Source organism: Thamnophis elegans, chromosome 2, assembly GCF_009769535.1.
Source record: "Thamnophis elegans isolate rThaEle1 chromosome 2, rThaEle1.pri, whole genome shotgun sequence".
Taxonomy (NCBI): domain Eukaryota; kingdom Metazoa; phylum Chordata; class Lepidosauria; order Squamata; family Colubridae; genus Thamnophis; species Thamnophis elegans.
In genome coordinates, this window is record NC_045542.1 from 168,317,576 (window position 1) to 168,341,104 (window position 23,529).

Below are 23,529 nucleotides of genomic sequence, written 5' to 3' on the forward strand. Positions count from 1 at the left end.
GGTGGAGAAGTGGAACCAGTGTCAGCCAGAACCAGAGCAAAGACAGAGACTGTTTTTACAGCACCTCTCAGACGAGTTGACCAATTCTTAGTAAACCCAGATGACCCCTCCCAAGTTTCAACAGGGTCGTTGTTTCAGCATGTTCCTTTTACCACCTCTGATTTGCTTAATTGGAAAATGCACTATGGGCCTTATAGTGCTAAACCAAATGAAGTGGCAGAATTGGTAAAAACTATTGTGGATACTCATCATCCAACTTGGCTAGATTTACAACAACTTATGGCAACACTTTTCAATGCTGAAGAAAGGGAGAAAATCAGGAATGCAGTGTCTAATATTTTAAAACCAGATGTCCCTGCACGTACAACCTTAGCAGACTTTATTGAACAGCGTTTCCCCTCAAAAGATCCTAACTGGAGTCCTTATGATTCGCATCAATTAAACTTGTTGCTTAATTATCAACAGTTAATCATAAAAGCTGTGCGCATAGCTGAAAGCCTGCAACAAACATGTCAAAGCCAAGTTTAATTACCCAAGAAGCTACTGAAAGTCCGGAAGCTTTTTATTCTAGGTTGGTTGAGGCATATGAGATGTACACCCCTATAGACCCCACTCTGCCTGAAAATGCTCGCATGTTAGCAATGGCTTTTATTTCACAATCAGCTCCAGACATAAGGCATAAGCTTCAAAAGTTGGAAGGAGCGTTGGGAAAACCCCTTAGTGAACTCATGGAAGTTGCCAGGAAGACATTTGTCAACAGGGATTTGTTGGAGGAGAGGAAAAAAGATAAGCAGATGAAGAAAAAAGCAGAATTGCTAGCCACCGCTTTAATGACTGTGCCAGGGGGAAATAGAGGAGGTGGGGAGAGGACCTCCTTAGGTCAAAATCAATGTGCTATATGTCACAGGTATGGGCACTGGAAAAGAGATTGTCCCAGAAGAGAAGGAATTGAGAGAAGGGAGATTGAACAGCCAAGGGTAACTAGAAATCCTACCCCTTTGCCAAGAAATTTCTCTCTTAGTCGACCCAACACCTTCAGGGGACGTGGAACACTCAGGAAGCCCATTAACAGCCTGCGAAAAAGGGAAGCCAAGGGATTTTCCCCCGACACTCCTTTGATTGGATTGGCAGAAGCTGAGGAGTGGGATTGACGGGGCAGTGTAGGTTCAATTAGCCTCCCCGAACCTATGGTCTGTCTGAATGTGGGGGGCAAAGAAGTTTCTTTCCTTGTAGATACAGGAGCAACCCGTTCAGTATTAACTCAACCTTTGGGACATATTTCTTCTCAATCTATCAACATTCAAGGGGCAACAGGAAAACCACAAACCCAGCCACTTTTGGAGCCTCTATTATGCACGGCGGGAGGAAAAATGTTGACTCACCAGTTCGTATATTTGCCCAGCTGCCCGCTTCCACTCATGGGTAGAGATTTGCTTTGCAAACTTCGAGCACAGATATTTTTTGATGAAAAGGGATCCGTAGGAGTAAAATATGGAAATGTGAATTTAGAAATTCCTCGGGAAGAGGCTTGGAGAATCATGGTGGTGCAGGAAGTCTCAGGAGACAAATGGAGGGAGTTCCGGGTTCCTGAGCTGTGGGCGGAAGATAACCCCCCTGGTTTTGCTGCTCACCACACCCCTGTCATTGTTGAGGAACTACCAATGAGTCGTCCTGTATGCATCCGCCAGAGGGGGTACCCAAGAGAAATTGTGCAGGCTATTCAGGAAGTCATACAACTGTATCTGACTTATAAGATTCTGGTGCCCACTGACTCACCATGGAATTCCCCGATTCTACCTATACCAAAAGGGGGAGGAAAATATAGAATGGCTCAGGATCTTCGTAGGGTTAATAGTTCAACAGTCACAATTTATCCTACGTTGCCAAATCCTTATGTGTTACTTGGACTGATTCCACCAGAAGCTAAATGGTTTTCAGTTATTGATTTAAAAGATGCTTTCTTTTCTATACCCATTCATAAAAAGAGTCAGCACTTGTTTGCCTTTGAATGGGAAAATCCGACAACAGGAAGGAAACAACAATATACTTGGACACGCCTCCCACAGGGGTATAAAAATTCGCCAACGCACTTCAGCGCGGCGTTAGCGACGGACTTGGAAATTCTAGATTTGCCCGCTCCTGATGTTGTGCTACAATATGTGGATGATCTTTTGGTGACAGGACAACAGAAGAGGTTTGTCATGCCAATACTGCATCCCTTCTACTTCTGTTACAAGAAAAAGGCTATAAAGCTTCTAGGGCCAAGCACAATTGGTCCAGTTGAATGTTAGGTATTTGGGATATGATATCCAGCAAGGGCAAAGAACTTTGGGACATGAAAGAAAGGAAGCCATTTGTCAATTACCAGCCCCAAGAAATAGGAAGGAATTAAGAGGCTTTTTAGGGGCAGCGGGATTTTGCCGCATTTGGATTCCTAACTTCGCCTTGTTAGCAAAGCCACTTTATGAAGCTACAAAAGGAAATGAAAAGGAACCTTTGCGATGGGAAAAAGAGGAACAGAAAAGTTTTTTAAACTTGAAACATGCTTTGACTCAAGCCCCGAGTCTGGGACTGCCTAATTTAGATAAACCTTTTCATTTATTTGTGGACACTAAACAGAATATGGCTGTGGGGGTGTTAACTCAGAAGATGGGAACGTGGTATCGACCAGTTGCATATTTGTCAAAACAATTGGATCAGGTAGCAAAAGGGTGGCCCTCTTGTCTTAAGGCTGTAGCAGGCACAGCTTTACTTACTCAGGAAGCAAATAAACTTACTTTTGGACAGCAATTGAATATCTACACCCCACATGCTCTTCGGGCTGTTCTGGATCAGAAAGGCCATTTATGGCTTACCAATCACGTATGTTGAAGTATCAGGGGCTTATTACCCATAACCCCCTCATAAAACTTGTTCAGTCATATGCTTTGAATCCTGCCACTCTATTACCTGAACCAGACTCTGAGATCTCTCATGATTGTCTGCAAACTATTGAGGAAACCTATGCAAGTCGTCCCAGATTTGAAGGATGAACCCTTTTCCGACCCGGATGCTACTCTTTTTACTGATGAACCAGTTTTATCCATGAAGGTGTAAGAAAAGCAGCTTATGCAATAGTTACTCTTGAGGATGTATGGGAAGCTAAGCCCTTACCTGCAGGAACTAGTGCTCAGTTGGCAGAATTGCATGCACTCACTAGGGCATTGGAATTAGCAAAAGGCCTACGTGTCAACATTTACACAGATTCAAAGTATGCCTTTCTTACAGTTCAAGTGCATGGAGCTTTGTACAAAGAAAGAGGTCTTATCACAGCAGGAGGAAAAGACATTAAATATGGACCCCAAATTTTGCGTCTATTGGACAGTGTGTGGTTCCCCAAACAAGTTGCCATTATCCATGTACGAGGTCATCAGAAGGGGATTTCAACAGCTGAAAGAGGAAACCACAAGGCTGACCAGGTGGCAAGAGCAGCAGCTTTGGATCCATTCTCCCTGCAAGCTAACTGTCTTACTTTGTGGATCCCGAACCAGAAAGATGAACCCCCCTCATATAGCCACTCAGAAGTCCAGCAAGCTGAAGCTATAGGGGCAAAACTAGTGAATGGGTGGTGGACTCTGCCGGACAACAGGGTGTTTGTACCTCAGCAGTTAGCATGGGAGGTTGTTTCTTCCTTGCATAGGCATTTACATCTAGGGAAGACAGTTTTGAGAAAGGCTTTGACAAGGGAAGTCTATATTAACAATTTGTCTAGTCTAGCAGCTGCTGTTTGTTCTCGATGTCAGGTGTGTGCTGCTAATAACCCACGTCAGGGCCCGAGTCTTCCCCCTGGGCACCAACCTAGGGGGGCTTATCCTTTTGATTATTTAATGATTGACTTTACAGACATGCCGAAAGTGGGATCGTATACGGCTATGTTAGTTGTTGTTTGTACATACACGGGGTGGCCTGAATGTGTTCCCACTAGAACGAAAAAAGCTTTGGAGGTAACCCGAACTCTATTAAATGTAGTTATTCCACGATATGGGTTGCCCTCACGTATCTCTTCAGATAATGGGCCTGAGTTCATTCATGCAGCCACTCAGAAGGTTGCCCAGGTATTAGGGATTACCTGGAAGTTACACTGTTCTTTCCACGCCCAATCGGCGGGCGTCGTTGAAAGGGCCAATAGAACTATAAAGAATAAATTGGCTAAAATTTGTCAAGAAACTCATCTCAAATGGCCAGATGCCCTCAGTATGGCATTGCTAGCCGTAAGGTGCGCACCCACAGGGGAGTTGGGTGTCTCACCATATGAGTTAATGTATGGAAGGGTTCCTAATTTGGTTAGTCCACAGGTATTGCCTACTACTCAAGTGGCAGACACAGTGAAAATCAGACAGTTGCAAGCTTTGAATACTGTTGTCCATCAATTACAAAAATATGTGCTGTCATGTCGTCCTCATATGATTGTAACTCCAGTACATAATTTCCGCCCAGGACAGGAGGTCTGGGTAAAGGACTGAAAAAAGGTGCCTTTGGAACCCAGATGGTGTGGACCATATACTGTTGTTATTTGTTCTCCCCTTGCTGTTAAGGTAGCTGAAATTAAGCCTTGGATCCATTGGACACGCCTGAAATTGGCTGCATCCTCGTGTGAGACTGTTTCCAAGGACTCTGTCCAGCCTCTACACCCTGCCAAAAGGAGAAGAAGAAAGGAGGACGCCACCTCGCCTGCTGATTCACGGGAAGCAATCGCTCTACGGCCAGGTGGTGAAGACCCCTCTGCAGGTGTCGCTCCAGGTGCCGCCGACACCCATCGCACAGGCAACGCATCGCGTCTCCCGTGGAACCTTCGTCCCCGTCCGACAAGGAGAACCAACCATGGAAACCAACCGCCGTCTACGCCAGACTGCATGCATTAGGAATGGTCTGATCCAGCGATCCTAGTCGTGATTTTTCTCTTAGCTATTTCTGTTCTTCTTAACTTTCTCTATTCTATGCTGCCATGAAAAATGCTGCCATGAAAAATAAGATTGCTCCAGGGGCTCCACCAGTGCAGATATGGGAGGTTTCCCCTGATTATGTAGACCCATCTCCTACAGGGGGGAATGAGATTAGTGGGAGTACCTCGCAGCCACCATATGTGAGGGAGGAGAGCACCCAACAAACACCAGGTGTCAGGGCCCTCACGGTGGAAAAATGACTCCCCTGTAAAGGTAACTTCTGAACCACTGCTAGAGAAAATGGGACCAGGACCTTTTCCTCCTTGAACTTACTGAATATGAGAAATCAGATACATGGAGTTCAGAGAGAATTGTATGCACATATGGAAGAGCCACATGGGCTGAAGATGGGGTCTTGGGGATACCGCACCCGATTTACATGATAAACAGGATCATGAGGTTACAGGCAGTGTTGGACCTGGCTGGGGAGAGAATTGACAAATCTGAATATTCTCTCCACTGCCACGGACAAACTTCGTACTGCAGTATACCAAAATCGATTGGCTCTCGATTACCTCCTCGCAAGAGAAGGGGGAGTATGTGGGAAGTTCAACTTATCAAATTGTTGTCTTCAAATTGATGAAACTGGGAGTGTTATTAAACAGCTGACTACGGAAATGAGACAGCTCACTCATTTCCCAGGGCAAGAATGGAAAGGATTGAATCTCGCCTCATATTTTAGTTCTTGGTTGTCAAAATTGCCCGGATGGCAAGCTATCATTACTTTTATTGGCCTGATTGCAGCCGGATGCATAATCATCCCCTGCATTATGCCTCTTTTTGTTCGTGCTATCAGCAGTACTTTATCTCTCATGGTGGAAAAACGGGCTACTGCCAAGGTCCTAACGCTGATGGGACACACAGGAGAGGAACATGAGTATGTGGGGCTCATAGGCAATAGGGAGCCTGATACTTATGAAACTCCACAATAATCTTAGGATTGGGTGAAGTTTCAACAGGGGGGAATGAAACAGCATGGGGTCCATCATTGAACCCCTAAATACTTAATCAGGCTACTTGTCTTTGTCTAATTCTAAAACCTAAAATCAAAAACTCTGCTTATGCACTTTCACCTAACGAACAAGAACAAGGAACTATTATTTTGCTTGAAACGCAGGAAGCGTGCTTTTCGCAAGTAGGAGAAGACTTAACCACAATATCTTAGTCATAGGCACAGCTCATGCCAAGGCAAAGTTCATCTTGTAAACAAGCTATAGGTTAACCATATTTTTAGCAATATATCTGGGTGGCGTTCTGACATTTTCCTTTTTCTGCATGAGTAACCAAGATTCACTTCTCTTTTAGCTTTACTTTACTTCCCTATTGTGGTTTGGGAATCATGTATTGTAATCATGTATTGTAATTTTCCTTAAATATTTGTAATTTTACCCGAAATAACTTTGTGCTGAGGTGAGAAGTTATGACCTGTATTAGTGCACGCCTATATGACGTTTATATGATTTGTAATAACCATTTCAAAGGTATAAAACCTCTGTCAAATGTACCTAAGGCAGATCAGTTTAGGTGCAATCTACTGGTCTCTTGAATGCATTCAATAAACCTTTCTCTTCTGGAAAAAAGGCAATTGTCTCCTATTCTTACGTAAGTAGAAAGGCAGACCCTGTTTTTTGCCATTACATGATGATGATTTTCGAAGATGTCTCCCACCTGACAGTTGGCGTGAAATATGATTGGACTATGGACTGGGGTCCGAAGGGGATGGGATTGAATCTTGTATTGATATCTATTGCTTTCGTCCCTTTTTATTCAGATTCAGCTTTGCTTTGCTTCTTTTCGTTTGTAGCCAGTAAAAGTACACTTAATTCTGAAATATGGACTGGAGTGGTTTCTTTCTTGGTTATTAAATGAAAGGGCAGTGACAGCAGGTAATAAAAAAGTATTCAAAAAGAGAAGATATTGAACACCCCAGGAAGAAGAAGAAGAAGAAGAAGAAGAAGAAGAAGAAGAAGAAGAAGAAGAAGAAGAAGAAGAAGAAGAAGAAGAAGAAGAAGAAGAAGAAGAAGAAGAAAGTTGTTAGGTGTGTAGTCCTGGGTGGACAGGATACAACACTCTTAGAAAACCTGAGATATAATCAGTTACTAGAATGGGTAACAAGCCTCAAGGAGGAGAGAGAAAGAAAAGAGAGTCTCAATGAAACATTTAGTTCTGTGTTGTTTTAACTTGTGTGTTTGTCCTTGTTGATGTGTTTAAGTCTTTAAAAAGAAATAAAAGAAAAGAGAGAGAGTCTCTGACATCAGTGTCCTCCACCTGTGTCTCTTTGACATGAAATGGTTGACACTGAAGACGTAGGAGACCCAGGGAGACAAAAGGTTGAATCAGATATTGGTTAGAAAGAATAGATGGTCCTATTAGGTGGGGCCAGGAGGAAGAAAACCAAAAAGGTTACTTGAAGGGACAGATCAAGGAGACCACAAACCCAGTCCAAGGGAGCAGTTGAGATTTTTTTTAAAAATTCAAATTGCCCCTAAGGGAATTTTTATTGCCAGGAGTTGAGGGGGAGCTACGTAAGGTGTGGATATATGCTCCATTCTCAATGGCTGATTTATATAATTGGAAAAATCAAATTCCTGCTTATAGAGAAAATCCAGATGAGATGCATGTCCTTTTTGCATTCATTTTCCGGACTCACCAGTCTGCTTGGGCAGCCATACAAAGTCCGATGGAAATTTTATGAACCCCAGAGGAAAGAAGGCTGGTGAAGGGAACCATAAATAAGCCTTTTCAGAAGGATCATGCAAAAGATCCGGACTGGACATGGTTACTGGAGGAACCAGATTGGGAACCTTAGTCCATTCAGCTGCAAAACTATTGGACCTTAGTTTTGTTAGGACTCAAACAAAAAGTTAAGAACTTAGGGAAGGTCTATCAAATTCAACAGAAAAAGGATGAAAATCCAGGGGAATTCTTAGAATGCATTTACCAAACCTTTAGGCAATATACCACATTAGATCGTGAGGTTGAAGAAAATAAGAAAATAAGTGGTACATGATAAACTATTTGTCAGCCTCTGTTTTGCTTGCTATGCTTGCTTGCTATCAGTTGCCATAGGAACGTGCATAGTATTGGGGAAGGGAATTATATTGTACTGGAGGAGTCTTGTTCTCACCATCTTCTGCATATGCTGGTGGCTGATGTTTGGACTTGGTCAAGGCCAACCATTTCGCATACCAACTTGATGAGGCTGTTTGAAGATGCACCCCACATGACACCTTAGGGCAGTGATGGCGAACCTATGACACGCGTGTCAGTGCTGACACACATAGCCATTTGGGGTGACATGCACAGGATTTCATGCGATTCATCCTCGGCTCCTGCATGGCCGCCGAGGATGAAAGAATCTGTGCTGGAGGAACGGGGGGGCGGGACGTGTGATCTCCCCCGCCCACACTCACTGTATCACCGCCGCCCCTTTCTGAGCGCAGGGGCTGCTGGTAAGGCGTGCGTGCCGTGCGCACACACGTCATCAGCGCGGCGAGGGAGGACCCGCAGGAGAGGAGCGCGGGAACAGTGCGCTGTTTATTTATGAAAGGCTCTGCAAATTTAAACTCTGCAAGTTTGAGCATTGCTCACTCCATAGCTCAGCATGCAAAAGCGCTTAATGAGGGAGAATTTATTAAAGAAACTCTCCTAAGATGTGCGCCAGTTCTATTTCACGATATGCAGAATAAAGATGCAATTATTAAGAGAATATCTGAGTTCTCTTGGGGCGGGCTGGAGCGGCATGTTGATGAGGATGTGGAGCTGGAAGCAGCCGACTCCACAGCCCTGGTTCACGGCACCCCAAACAAGTTCAATAATATCAAGGGCAACATACGAAATCGACTGATGAACAAAGAAGTTACTAAGCAGGTATGTTAAATAATTTGTTTTTGGTTTATTAAATACAATTATATATTGCAATTATACATTTTTGTAGTTTAAACTATAAATTGCGCAAAATTATGTTTTTGTCGAAGTGACACACAACGCGAGTTATGCTCGATTTTTTGCCGATTTTTGACACACCACGCCAAAAAGGTTGCCCATCACTGCCTTAGGGAGTTGCAGATTGGACAATGGGTTGGGGAACTGGGGGGAGGGTGCTGGGTAAACATTTGATATGTATATGTTCCCGCCTTTCTGGCTCAGATCTTGCTTTCCTTTCGCTTCACATCTAGTAAAAGTACTTTATCTCTATTAAAAGGGAGTTGATGTTTTCCTTTCTAGGATATTGAAGGAGGCATGCCTGACACTACTGTTAAAACTAACCTCATATGGCATTTCCAGATCCCTGCACAAGGGTATAGCTGCGTTCCTCTCCAACTGGCAACAAGTAGTCAAAAGAGGGAGTGCCCTATCAAATCCTGTAGCAGTTAACAGCGGTGTCCCCTCAAGGCAGTGTTTGAGGACCCACACTCTTGCTGCTCTACATAAATGACCCTTGCGATCATATTATGTCTTCGCTGATGACGTAAAACTATTTAACACCACCGACAATTCTGCTGCCCTATAAAGCGACCTCAACTATGTGTCAGAATGGTCAAACAAATGGCAACACCAAATCTCAACCAACAAATGCTCCGTCTTACACATTGGCAATAAAAGTAAGAACATCAAATACAAGCTGGGCTGACACGACCTTGTAGACGACCCTCACTCTGTCAAAGACCTAGGAGTACACATCTCAAAAGATCTAAGCCCCAGAGCTCACTGTAACAGCATTACCAAAAGGATATTAAGATTTATTAACCTAATTTCTTCTCTGGTAACATTGTATTGCTAACTAGGGCGTACAAAACCTTTGCCAGACCAATTCTTGAATACAGCTCATCTGCCTGGATTCCACACTGTGTATTGGACATTAATACGATTGAGTGAGTCCTCCACTCCTCTGCTCACAACAGAATCCCTTATGCCACCAGGCTCGAAATTTTGGGCTTGGACAACCTAGAACTACGCCAACTACGGTCTGACCTAAGGGTAGTACACAAAATTGTCTGCTACAATGTCCTACCTGTCAATGACTACTTCAGTTTCAACCGCAATAATACACACACACACAATAGATACAAACTCAAGGTAAATCGCTCCAAACTCGATTGCAGAAAATAGGACTTCAGCAACAAAGTGGTCAATGCCTGGAATGCTCTACCTGACTCCGTTGTTCCATCCTCAAACCTCCTGCTTATAAATCCCACAGGGAGGTTTGGGGATGAGGGATCCCTGCCAATTGTGCATGAATCACCCCGAAGCTCCTCACCAGGCAAAGAACCAGCTACACGACTGGGGCATTTGAGCCTAACGGTGTCATGTGAATAGAGCTCAACAGATGCCAAATCTGGGTCATTCTGGCATCTTAGCTGAAAGATAAATGGGCTCTAGGGTGATGCTGGGGTTATTCAGCCATTGCCACGGCCCTTGGGAGCAAAGCTCTACATGGGGCAGCCCTTGAAGAGCATTCGGAGACTTCAGCTTGTCCAGAATGCAGCCGCGTGAGCCATTGTGGGTGCACCTCAGTACACCCACGTTACACCTATCCTCCGCGAGCTGCACTGGCTGCCTATTGGTCTTCGGATACGCTTCAAGGCACTAGTCATCACTTATAAAGCCCTTCATGGTATTGGACCTGGGTACTTGAGAGACCGCCTGCTGCCAATTACCTCCAATAGACCAATTAGATCCCACAGATAAGGCCTCCTCCGAATTCCATCCACTGGCCAATGCTGACTGGCGACCACCTGGAGGAGGGCCTTCTCTGTGGTGCTCCGGCCCTCCGGACGAGCTCCCCGTGGAGATTCGAACCCTCACCACCTTCCAGGCCTTCCGCAAAGCCCTTAAACCTGGCTGTTCCGACAGGCCTGGGGCTAATGAGCTTTTGTCCCCACTCGAATGGTATGGTTATTGTGTGTTTTTAAATTGTAGTATTGTTTGTTCGTGTTTTTTTTTTCCTTATTTGTACCCCCCCCCCTTGACTTGGGTTGTGAGCCGCCCCGAGTCCCCTTCAGGGAAAAGGGCGGCATAGAAATATAATAAATTCAATTCAATTCAATTCAAAGTTTCCATCTTTGGAGAAATAGGGTCACAATCTTTTGAGGGACTGTGAAGGGGAGCCTCCTTTACATCTCCCAGAGAGAGGGTCCCTTCTAGGGGCTTTCGGGAGCGACAGGCCCAAAGAGTGAAGAGCTATTCTTTTAGTCTCTATGAAATTCATTCTCCAAGCCATCCCTGGAGCTAAGTCTGCAGTCCTCTCTCCAGTCTTCTTCTGGTATTTTGCATCCAGGTGCTGGAGCCCCTCCTCAGGGAACTTCTCTCCCCCCCTGAAGATGCAGAAGCCTCCCCTGTTTTTTCAAAAACAAATTCTAGAAGGCACACACGACCTGCCTGTTCCCCCAAGCACTGGGTAGGTCAGAGTGGAAGGATGTGTGATCTCTTTTTTATTCCCTTTTATTCCTTTTTGGTTGTGTGATGTTTCCCTTAAGCGTATATACTATGTTTGTGTTCTGTGTAAGCTGCCCACCATTTCGTTTCAAGAGTGGGATAACTTTCCAAAGGTTTTCAACAAAAGATAAAATAAGGTAAGACTAAAATTTCCAGCGAGACTGTTAATTGAGGGAGGGGCTTAGACTCTTCTCTCCATTGAAAACCTGCCCCTTCCCACTGGAGGACTGGGTGAAATCCTGGCTAGGAATCATTTTGCCCAGATTTGGCTGCAACACCACCTGACCCTCTGTCGTTGAGTGAGAGTGCCAGCTCCAGTCTCACGATCCTCCAGGTTAGATTCCTGCAGCAGACATGCACCGCACCCCCAAAGATCTGGTTAGAACACTGTAGCTAGTCTCAGAAGGACGGAAGCACTGCCACCTCTTTCCATTTATTGCGCCTTTTATTACTGTGCGAAACAAACTTTTATCAACGTGCAGCCACAGATCCGTAGACTTTGAACAGGAGGAGAACTTCAGCGGAGCTCGGAGGACTGTCATTGGCGGAGCTTTGTCTTCGGTTGCAGGTACAAATAAAACAGGGGAGTGGCGGAAGGAAGCGGAGTCCGAGACGGCCTAGGGGGCGAAGGGGGATCGATCGGAGAGCCTCAGAAAGAAGAATGAGCGAGGAGGGCATCGTTCACACAACGGGGTGACCAGGAGGTTTGAGCTCTACCGTTGCCTGGGTCTGGACATCGTCTCACTTGGGACCCCTCCCTCCCTCCCTCCCTCCTTCCAGGACCCCCGGAAGACAATAAGGGAGCAGCGTTTTGTTCTCTCTTCTTCGCGGACCCGGACGGAGCGGAGAAATTTGGCAGAGTTGGACTTTTTTGCGGTTCCGGACGGGACCCGAACGGAGGCAGCGCCTAAGCGAATTAACGGAGGGCGTCTTCGGTTGGAGGTGCACGGGGGCGCCTGGTTGGAGAGCGATGCTGCTGCACCACCGGGCGCCCCTCTTGCTCTTGGGAGTTGTGCTGGGGTCCTTCGTGCTTGGGACTCTTTGCGGTGAGTTTGCGACGGGGAGGGGGAAAGGAAACAGACGGGGAGGGGGTCTCATGTCCTGAGCTGGGTCTTTCTCTCCCCCATCCTCCCCGCTCAGTCCCAAACGCCTTTCCCAGAAGGAAAAATCCTCCTCCTCTCGCGATTCAGCGATCCTAGTTTAAAAAACTTTAGTAACGGATTTGTAATCAGCCCGCATTTTATTTCTGGGAGAACAGAGAGTAGAAGTGAAAAAAGAAGTTTTTAGACTTCAGCCCTGCCCTCTTTCTCCTGGTCCTTCCTTCTCCTGCCTGGGCAGAGTCCTCACCATCCAGCTCCACCCTTATCATCAAGCTTTGACCTCACTGGAAAGATCCTCAGCTCATTTGTTCCAGTTTAGAGAACCTGTTGGGGAGGGGCTGTTTCTGATAATAGCAATAGCACATAGATTTCTGTACAGCTTGATACTGCTTGACAGTCCTCTCTAATAAGTGCTTGAAGGGGATGGTGTTGTAGTACAGACCCCCACAATTCTGCTCTTCTCCCTCTTCCCTCTCCAGCCTCTCCTTCCCATTCCCTGTCCTACTTCTACCGCAACTCTCAGAGCCCACTCAGGGCCAGAACCAGTTCTCATTAGGGGCTACTTGGATGACCAGCCCATCATCCGCTTTGACAGCCTCACCAGGAAGACGGAGCCTCTGGTGCCCTGGGTGGAGGAGGTGGAGAAGGAGATGTTTCTGGCCCTGAGTGGGTCTTCAGGGATGACCTGGATAAGTTATCAAAACTGGACTACCATGCTGGAGGTAAGCAATAGCAATAGCAATAGCAGTTCGACTTATATACCACTTCACAGGGCTTTCAGCCTTCTCTAAGCGGTTTACAGAGTCAGCATATCGCCCCCACAATCTGGGTCCCCATTTTACCCAACTCAGAAGGATGGACGGCTGAGTCAACCTTGAGCCGGTGAGATTTGAACCACCGAACTGCAGTTAGCAGTCAGCTGAAGTGGCCTGCAGTACTGCACTCTAACCACTGCGCCACCTCAGCTCTAAGCAGAGCCAGGGACAGCAATGACTCCTGAAAATGAAAGAAGAGCCCCAAATCCCCACCCCCAATTATCTCTCTCACTTAAAAACTCTTCATGGCCTGACCTCAATAGTAATAGCAGCACTTAAAAGTATATATGGCTTCACAGTGCTTTACAGCCCTCTCTAAGCAGTTTACAGAGTCAGCATCTTGTCCCCAACGATCTGGGTCCTCATTTTATGGACCTCAGAAGGATGGATGGCTGAATCAACCTTGAGCCTGTTGAGATTCAATCTGCCAAATCGCAGTCATCCGGCAGTCACAGAAGTAGCCTGCAGTACTGCACTCTAACCACTGTGCCACCATGGCTCAAACAGGGTTAACTGAAGTAAAAGACATTTCTCCTTGTGGATAAAGAGGGGAAGGAGAAATCGGGTTTCTCTCCCTGGGAGGAATGGGAGGTAGAATAAATTGGATCTTAGGAGAGGAATCCTGGACCCTTTTCATTCACATCCATTCTTTCTGGATTTCTTTCAGGGCGTCTCACCTGGCAGGTGAATTTGGGCTGTGAACTCAGGGAAGATGGGAGCAAAAGAGGATTTTTGCATTATGGCTACGATGGGAGGGACTTCATCAGCTTCGACAAGGAGACTCTTACATGGGTGACAGCTCAGCCCCAGGCCCAGAAGGTGAAGGAGAAGTGGGAGGAGGACCCAAGGTGGTCCCACGGAAACAAAATTTTCCTGGAGAAGACCTGCATTGAGTGGCTTCAGAGATACCTGTCCTACCAGAAGGAGGTTCTGCAGAGGATTGGTGAGTGGCAAAGGACGGTCTCCACTGAGCATGTTTCTGTAGGCTCCCCCTCCCCATATTATTTCTACCCTACATAGCCAAGACACCCATTGCAAAGATTCAGGAGAAATCTCACATCATATTACAGAAGGAAAATAATCTTCAATGACCCCAAAATAAGGACTTGAAAGACAAAGAAACTGAGTGGGAAAATAAGATCCAGTCCAATTGCAATGAGAAAATCTTAGAAAGCAAAAGAAATGAACTTTGGGTCAGAAGGAAAAGATTAGTTCCTGATTCCTATGTGGAACTTGATCAAATTCAACGTGGGGGGGGGGGGACTGAATCAATTCCCAAATTAGGGTTTATGTTGATCAATTTGACAACTTTACTCCGAATTCTATGTATTTGTTTTTTAAAAAAAGGAAGAGCTTCAATTTTCCCATCTTTGTGGGTGCCAGAGGTTCAGAGGAGGAGAGGGAGAAGAGGGAGAGGGGGACCAAATGAGGACTTGATATTTAAATCAATTTGCCAGAAACTCTAGAAATCCCAGGAACTCAGGTGTTGCTGTTTTTGCAGAGCCTCCGGTGGGGAAGGTGACTCACAAGGTGGTGGATGACAGCCTGGAGGTCCTCATCTGCCAGGCCTTTGGCTTCTACCCCAAGGAGATCCAGGCCACCTGGAGGAGGGACAGAGAGGTCTGCCAGAATGAGACCCTCCGAAGGAACGTGGCCCCCAACTCAGATGGGACCTATTATGTCTTGCTCAGCATTGAGATCCACCCCAAGGAGAGGAACCACTTTCAGTGTCACCTGGAGCACAAGGGCTTGCGGGAGCCCCTGGTCTTGGCCTTGAAGAAGGAAACAGGTGAGAGGTTGGATGATGAAGACATGGATAAGTGTCATCTCTACTGTTCAGATAGAGCTATGATATACAGTCCTGCATTTAGCAACGGGAGACATGAGATGATCTGGAAATCTGGAAAGATATGAGGCTCCGAAACTGAAAAAGTTTTCCTTTCTGATAGAATTATCTGGTCTTAAGAAATTATCCCATGTTATTCAATGACTTTTTCCACTGGTCTTTTGTCAATCCAACAAGATAGACTGGCAGAAGAAACCAATCTCATGGGGCTTCTTTTGCAGGAAGTCCTCGACTTACCATAGTTTGTTTAGTGACCGTTCCCAGTTACAATGGCACTTTAAAAAGTGACTTGTGACCCGTTTCATAGTTACAACCCTCGCAGCATCCCCATGGTCACGTGATCAAAATTCAGACACTTGGCAACTGAATCATATTTATGACAGTTCCAGGATCACCTGATCCCCTTTTGTGACCTTCTGGCAACCAAAATCAACGGGGAAGTCAGATTCACTCAATAACCATGTTACTGCCTTAACAATTGCAGTGATTCATTTAACAACTGTGGCCAGAATGATCATAAAATGGAGGAAAATTCACTTAACAACTGACTCAGCACCAGAAAACTTGTTCTCAAATTTGATTGTAAACTGAGGACTATCTGTAGTATAAAATGAAATTTACAGAATCTTGCAATCTGAACATTTCTCTTCAGGGGAACCAAGAAGGGTTTGTAATTTTTCCTTAATCTGATTTCTTGGCCCAGGCTGAAGCCACCCTCATCTAATCAGTCTTGGTGATGGCTCTTCCTTCTGCCCTTCAAGGCCATTCCCTCTGCCATCTATAGCCTGGAGGGGAGGGGCTGTAGGTGGGGGCACTTCCTGGAGGCCAATACAGGTTGGGAAATGCTTCTGTTGCTCAGCATCTCCACTTCAGGGACCTCAGCATCTGTCTAATTGGAACCATATTTCTTCTCCCCGTTTAGCTAGAATATGGTGGATTTCCTTGGGAATTGTGATTGCCATGATCTTGATTCTCTTCCTGATATGTAAGTTCCCAGTTTTTAACTTCCCGGGGGGCTGGTGGGAGGAGTTGCTGGCTGTGAGTGGGGGAGACTGAGTGGGAGTACAGAGGAGAAAGGTAGCAGCCCGCATGCCTAAAACAGTAATAATACATTCAGGGTTAGTGTGCTTGATATTGTGATTTGATTTGATTTCAAAATGACTGGCTTAGTTCGTGCAATCCTTGTTTTGCAGCTGTCTTTCGCAGTACTCTTTTCAAATTTTGATACTGTCCCCAAATTTTGATACTGTAAACAAATTACTAGTTACATGGACAGATCACCTATCTAGAATCTCTAATCTGTGCTCTCCAAGGAGAAATTAGATGCCCAATTCAGCCATTCCACTCTATTGAGCTGCCACGCTATCAGCCCCCTCTACCACAAAGATCCTGCCAGAGAAGGGCAGGATGGATAACCGTGCAATCTGGCAGGGTGAGAGCTGTGGACCACAACACAAAGCTTTCGCTCTGTCCCAGCATAACAGATACAGTGTCCTTGCTGACCTTAATAGGGACACTAAAGTGACAGGTCAAGATAGATGATGATGACTCAAATAAGCAGGGGATCGTGGTCTAAGATGAAGAAGTTACTTTTGAAAGGGGAAAGTGTGAAACAGATATTACACATCAGTCACACAAGAAGAGCAAGGTATCCAAAAAGAGAAGTCACCTTCTGGTTGGTGATTCAATGGTAAGGGATGTAAATTTAGGAAAGGATATGGAGGTTTTGAAAGAGGTCAGGTGTCTGCCAGATGCTACTGCCAGCAGAGACAAGAGGCGTATTCTTAAATAGTCAGGAATGCCAGTAAGGACTGTGATGTTGATGCTATTATACATCTTGGCACAAATGATCTCTCCCATCTGTACTTTCTGTGCAGAATGATTTCCAGAACTTGGAGTATGAACTTAGTAGCATAGGTTGTAGGCTTATCTTTTCAGAGGTTTTACCATTATATAAGGAACAAAGAGGGAAGGGCCAGCGTGTAGCAGAGTTTAATGTGCAGCTAAAGGAGTGGTGTAAAAGGGAAGGCTTTGGTTTTATTAGTCATGATGCCTGCAGTTGGTCCAATGAAACATTGTACAAAAGAGATGGTTTGCACCATCCAAGAAAGGGACTGTGTTACTTGGCATTAAATTCACAGATTTTCTGGACAAACTTTTAAACTGAACAGTGGGGACAGAGAATTAATTGATACAGATCTAAAATTAATGGGGTTATCAGTGCATGTAACATAGATGTTTGTGCAGCATTTCTTTGATATTAGTTTAACATCCTGTTGCAAGTTGTTCCATGGCAAGTTGCCTGTAGTGAGTTGCCCCATAGTGAGTTGGGAGAGGCAGGTTGCCATAGACTGACCCACCATAAGCCCCTGACCCACCAACAACATTTTCAATGGGAGTCACAAAGGAAGAAGAAACTATGCAGCCATTTTTCAATTTCCTGTAATTCCAGAATGTTCACCCCTAGAACAGGACAAAAGAGAGAAGGTGCAGTGGTAAAAATTGCAAGTAGGGGTAGAGGAGAACACTGGCAATAACCACCAGGCATGTTCCTTTATATTTGTGGTGAGCACATCTTGTCAATCAAGAATTGGGATGTCCTGTAAGATCTCTAAAAGGAACCTGGGGAGTTTTAATTTTGATGTTAACTTTTCATTTTCTCGTAGTCCAGCACATCTTCTCAACCAACATTTTTGCCCTTCAGCCATCATAAAGATAATGGGATAACAGATACTCCTTTCTCCCTCCTTCTTGTCTCTAAGAGCCGAGGTAGTGTAATGATTAGAATGCAGTACTGCAGGCTACTTCTGCTGACTGAAATTTGGCACTTCAATTCTCACCAGGCTCAAGGTTGACTCAGCCTTCCAGCCTTCCAAGGTCGGTAAAATGAGGACCCAGATTATTGGGGGAAATATGCTGACTCTCTAAACTGCTCAGAGGGGACTGTAGAGCACTGTGAAGCGGTATATACGTCCGAGTGCTGTTGCTATTTTCAAGATGCTGAGTTAAAATCCAGACAATTGTATCATCTGGGCCTTTCAAGGTCTTAAACATAAATCCTTGTCCAGGTCAGGCAAAAGCTCTTTACCTAAGCAATAAATGAGATGTCCTCTCTTTTTTGTCATCTATCAGGCCAGTGGTGGCGGTTTAGGAAAAATATATCCCAGCAAGTGAAATCTAATTATATTTCTTCTGAAATGGCTGCTTTCCCCCTTGTTTCTGGTACAGAAGGTGAGATTCAATCACAGACAATTCCTCAACCCCAAGTAACTGTAGAGGTGAGTCTGATAATTGCTGGAGTCATGTCATTTCATTTATTAAATTTATAGGCCGCCCGGAGTCCTCCGGGCGGCTTACAATGAAAGAAGAAAAAAAAGAAAAAAGAAAGTAAAATAAGTAAAAAATAGTTTAAAATTCACAACACACATACGTTCTAATTGGGGCTGGACCTTAACACTAATGTCAACAGCCCCAGGCCTGCCAGAACAGCCAGGTTTTAACGGCTTTCCTGAAGGCCATGAGTGTGGGTAAGGTCCGGACCTCTGGGGGTAGCTGATTCCACAGGGTCGGAGCAGCCAGAGAGAAGGCTCTCCTCCAGGGGCCTGCCAGCCGACACTGTCTGGCTGACGGTATCTGAGGGAGGCCCACCCTGTGGGATCTTATCGGCCGTCTGGAGGTGTATGGCAGTAGGCGGTCTCGCAGATAGGCTGGTCCTAAGCCATGTAGGGCTTTAAAGGTAATAACCAACACCTTGAATTGTGTCCGGAGACCAATTGGCAGCCAGTGCAGCTCGCGGAGGACAGGTGTAATATGGGTGTATCTCGGTATACCCAATATCGCTCACGCGCCTGCATTCTGGACTAGCTGTAGTCTCCGAACGCTTTTCAAGGGTAGCCCCATATAGAGCGCATTGCAATAATTGAGCTTTGAGGTGACAAGGGCCTGAGTGACCTTCTGAAGTGCCCCCCTGTCCAAGTAAGGCCTCAATTGGTGTACCAGGTGAACCTGGGCAAAGGCCCCCCTGGTCACAGCTGAAAGATGGTGTTCAAGTGTCAGCTGCGAATCCAGGAGGACCCCCAAATTGCGAGCCCTCTCTGAGGGGTGTAAATTTTCACCCCCCAGGATCAAGGACGGACTGTCTGAACTGTCCCTCGGGGGCAACATCCAAAGGCACTCGGTCTTGTCGGGATTGAGTACCAATTTGTTCATCCCCAACCAGATCCTGACAGCTTCCAGGCATCGGCACATCACGGCTGCCACTACACTGAGCTGGCACGGGGCAGGTAGATATAATTGAGTACCATCTGCATATTGATTGTACTTTATCCTGTGCTGTCGTATGATCTCACCCAGCGGCTTCATGTAGATGTTGAATAGGAGGGGGGACAGGACTGAACCCTGTGGCACCCCACAAGACAAAACTCTGGACTTGGAATACAACAGAAACTCAAGACCATGAAAGTTGTTGGGGTGGGAAATTGATCCCCAAGACAGCTGGACACCCTCTGGTCAAATGTTCTGCAAGAAATATCCAGCCCAGCTCAGTCCTGCTGGCCCACCAGCTCAGAGGGAGGAGTGGGAGACAGGGAAGGAACAGGAGTGGGGTGAGGAAAGGGGGAGCAGGGTTCTGTCCAGGAAGAATTGGAGGGGGGAGAAGAAAATGGGGCTTGGAAGAGCATTGGGGGGACTGTTAAGATTGTGGTGATAGGAGGAGGGAAAACACCCATCACTTATATGAACTGGGATGCTGACTTCCTTCATTTTCATTTTCTTTACAGACACCGTCTGAAGCAGGAGCAACAGAGTCTGGAGTGAGAACGATCAGCCAGCCTATGGACAACTCAGGATCTCCATGCCAATGCATGGAAGTCTCAGAAGGTGAAGTGTTTGCACTTTTAGTGTTTGAAAACCTGTTGCCCGTCAATGTTTACATGGCCAGATGTCAACCCTTCCAAATGAAAAGTAAATTTTCATCACCTCCCCCCAGTCTCGGTGTTAGATCATAAGAACGGATGAGTCAAACTCAGGCTTCATTAACAACAACACGTAAATTTAGCACTTTTCCTTTTTTAAATGGAGGCCCTTTTCACTGATTCTGGTCAAAACAGTTCTAACTCTTTTAATTAGTTGTTCCTTATTTGAGGCAGATATCAATATGTCGTCAAAATAGGGGACAACTCTTGGTATCCCCTGCAAAAGTCATTCCATGACACTTTGGAACAGTCCAGGGGCAATACCAATGCTGAATTGTAGGCGGTTGCATTTAAAGGCACCCCTATGCGTCACAATATTTTGTGCCTCCGCTGTGGCGCCATCTACAGGCAACCAGGTATGCCTGCACCATGTCTAGTTTTGCAAAAACTTTTCAGGGCCCCAATGATTGCAGTAAATGTTGTACAATGGGTACAGGGTAAGCGCTCTACTGCAACACATTGTTTATTGTACACATATAGTCCGCACAGGTGCAGATTGACTGTCCGGCTTGACCAGAATCACTATAGGGGTCTCCCATCCAGCATGATCTACCGGCTCTAGGATCCCCTGGCCAATTAATTTTTCCAATTCTAAGTCAATTTGGGGTTGGAGAGCGAAAGGCACTCTCCTGGGTTTCATTCTATCAGGCCAGTGGTGGAGATTTAGGAAAAATATATCCCAGCAAGTGAAATCTTATTATATTTTTCCTTAAATGGCTGCTTTTCCCCTTGTTTATGGTACAGGTGGTGAGATTCAATCACAGACAATTCTCCAACCCCAAGTACCTGTAGAGGTGAGTCTGATTATTGCTGGAGTCTCAACACAAAACTCTGGACTTGGAATACACCAGAAACTCAAGACCATGAAGGTTGGGGGGGGGGAGAAATTGATCCCCAAGACAACCATGGAGGAATTATGGGCCTCCGGAGTTTCTCTGGGGCTGAATCCCTTCTGCTGGGGACCCTCTAGTCAACTGCTCTGCAAGGAAGATCCAGCCCAGCTCAGTCCTGCTGGCCCACCAGCTCAGAGGGAGGAGTGGGAGACAGGGAAGGAACAGGAGTGGGGTGAGGAAAGGGAGAGCAGGGTTCTGTTCAGGAAGAATTGGAGGGGGAAGAAGGAAATGGGACTTGGAAGAGCATTGGGGGGACTGTTAAGATTGTGGTGATAAGAGGACGGAAAATACCCATCACTTATATGAGCTGGGATGCTGACTTCCTTCATTTTCTCTCTTTACAGCATGAAGCATCCTGTGGGTCATCGGGGCCTCAGAATGCCCTCAAAGCCATTGTGTCAAAATTGTCCATGCAAAAACAGAAGCACCCGATGGTCACAAGGTGTCAATCATCGGCTGGAGAGTTGGCGGTATCTTTACAGGCACCGGCTGAAGCAGGAGCAACAGAGTCTGGTGTCAGAATGATCAGCCAGCCTATGGTCAACCCAGGATCCCCATTCCAATGCACGGAAGTCTCAGAAGGTGAAGTGTTTGTACTTTCAGTGTTTTAAAACCTTTTGCCCGTCAACGTTTACATGGCCAGGTGTCACGAATACTAGTAATAAAACCTGTTCAATACGAACTCTGAGGCAGACAGGTTCCTCAAACAATATTTTTATTAGGACATATCAATTTGGCATATTCCTGGTGGAAAACCGGCTTTAAACTGGTTCCTCCCTTCCCAATTAGAAGTAAAATTTCATCACTTCCCCCCAGTCTCAGTGTTAGATCATGGGAATGGATGAGGCAGATTTTGACTTCAGTAACAACAGCTCTTTATTAGTGACTCAGATAACTAGCAAAGACCCTGCCTGCCTGCAGTCCTTTTATAGGTCTCTTGGGCCTCCCCCTCCACACCCAGTTCAAAACTTGCTTCAGTGTCCAATCTTTAGCAGTGTAGTGGGCGACCTCACTGGAGGAAACAGGGGCAGCTTCATCTATCTTCTCAGGACAGCCTTGAAATGGTGGTAGTTCATAAGGAAACTTTTACTGAGAGACAGTGATTGCAGAGAAGCCAAGTGGAATCTGAAAAGTCTGTGCAAAGTGTTAAGCTCATTTTCACCCTTTAATCCCATTGGGGACCTGACACACTGTGCTTCCCATCCAAGAAGCTTCTTTAGCTTTGACTGGATGGTGGAGAATGGAATTGCCTGTATTTATATTTCTTGCCGAGAGCTGGACATTTGCATTCTTTTAGAGAGTTCTTCTGAACTGAAGAAGCTTCTTGGATGAGAAGCAAATCATCCTTGAAGAAAAACCAGAAGCCCCTGTTGCCCCTTGAAAAAGGACCTTTGGGACATTTATCAAACTTGTATGCCACAACTCTCATGAAAGGCTACTCTACGGAGCTTACAGATATCAAATAAAATGTAGAAAAAAACCCAGTAAAATAATAAATATAAGCCTTAAATTTAAAAATACAGTTAAAGTAAAACTGAGCCGGATGGAGAAGGAGGCAGAAAAGTGTGCCTTTAAAGGTGATAACCAGCACCTGGGATTGGGCTCGGAAGCAAATTGAAAACCAGTGCAGTTCACGAAACTGCAGTGCAACATGGGCCACTTTAGGGGAGGGGTGGCAGCTGCTTTGTTCTCTTTGAGAAAGGCACCAGGCAGGACTTCCTGGGAGGAGCCTGCTGGTGGTGGCAGCAAAAAAAATCAGCTGCCTCCGAATTCCTGGCTACGTACCTGTTTAGAGGATCTTCCATCTGACGTCTTATCAGGTTTTCTTATCCTTCAGGCAAGAAGGAAAGAAGAAATTGTTTTGCTGGCAAATGCTCTTCGATTTTTGCAGCTTTTGTGCTTGCAGGGAAAGGGGGGCTAGCCCAAGGGAGAACAGCTATCCGTGCTGGGAATTTCAAACTGCCTTGTGCAGGACAAAGTAGGTCTCCCCCACTCAGTTCCAAGTTTTGTTTGATTTAATCTTATCACGAGCTGAATCCATTTCCGTGGACAATAATTGTTTATCAACATTTTAGCTTCTTTTCTTTTTCTCCTCCGAAAAATTATTTACTTAGAGGCTTTTAAAATGGCGCCGAGCAGGCTGGTTTCTCCGGTAATAATGAACACTTTTTGTTAATCCTCACAAGAATTCACAAGAATTCAAAACAAAAGAGATTGCTTATCATATGTTTTGGTTTCACAATAGGCGAGCAGAAGCTTTTTAATTAGTTTCATTTCTACTCCTTCATTAACTTTGCTTATCTGGAAGTTAAATGGTGATGAATCTGCTGAACGGTCTTGTTACAATGTTTACTCACTGAAAGTTCTGCCAAGCCTTAAACTTCAAAATAAAAGCCTCTTTACTTAAAGCTGCATATTCAGGCAATAGAGTTTTATTAACTGCAGGCAGATAAATTTTGAAATGGCTTTAAAACCAAATATT

At 45.4% G+C, this 23,529-nt stretch overlaps 2 protein-coding genes and 1 pseudogene across 2 annotated transcripts; all 3 read left to right on the forward strand.

Moving 5' to 3' along the window:
* The first annotated feature begins 509 nt into the window (after positions 1 to 509).
* Positions 510 to 1,332, forward strand: LOC116502566. Its single transcript, XM_032208441.1, has one exon. The coding sequence runs from the start codon at positions 510 to 512 to the stop codon at positions 1,149 to 1,151; it is 642 nt and encodes a 213-aa protein (XP_032064332.1). The 3' UTR covers positions 1,152 to 1,332.
* Positions 1,333 to 1,354: 22 nt separating this feature from the next.
* On the forward strand, positions 1,355 to 4,502 carry LOC116502567 (annotated as a pseudogene).
* Positions 4,503 to 5,752: 1,250 nt separating this feature from the next.
* Positions 5,753 to 21,010, forward strand: LOC116502568 (major histocompatibility complex class I-related gene protein-like). The gene is made up of 6 exons (XM_032208442.1): positions 5,753 to 5,859; positions 13,044 to 13,242; positions 13,948 to 14,278; positions 14,837 to 15,124; positions 16,104 to 16,166; positions 20,803 to 21,010. Exons 1-6 carry the CDS (start codon positions 5,753 to 5,755, stop codon positions 20,865 to 20,867), a joined length of 1,053 nt encoding a protein of 350 aa, XP_032064333.1. The 3' UTR covers positions 20,868 to 21,010.
* Positions 21,011 to 23,529: the final 2,519 nt, after the last annotated feature.

What these genes read in the sequence shown, in the direction of transcription:
- LOC116502566 (XM_032208441.1), top strand. Translation starts at nt 510, where the DNA reads ATGTCAAAGCCAAGTTTAATTACCCAAGAAGCTACTGAAAGTCCGGAA.
- LOC116502568 (XM_032208442.1), top strand. Translation starts at nt 5,753, where the DNA reads ATGCCTCTTTTTGTTCGTGCTATCAGCAGTACTTTATCTCTCATGGTG. An exon ending in CACACAGGAGAGGAACATGA is followed by an intron (nt 5,860 to 13,043) that starts GTATGTGGGGCT and finishes CGCAACTCTCAG; the next exon opens with AGCCCACTCAGGGCCAGAAC. An exon ending in CTTGATTCTCTTCCTGATAT is followed by an intron (nt 16,167 to 20,802) that starts GTAAGTTCCCAG and finishes TCATTCTATCAG; the next exon opens with GCCAGTGGTGGAGATTTAGG.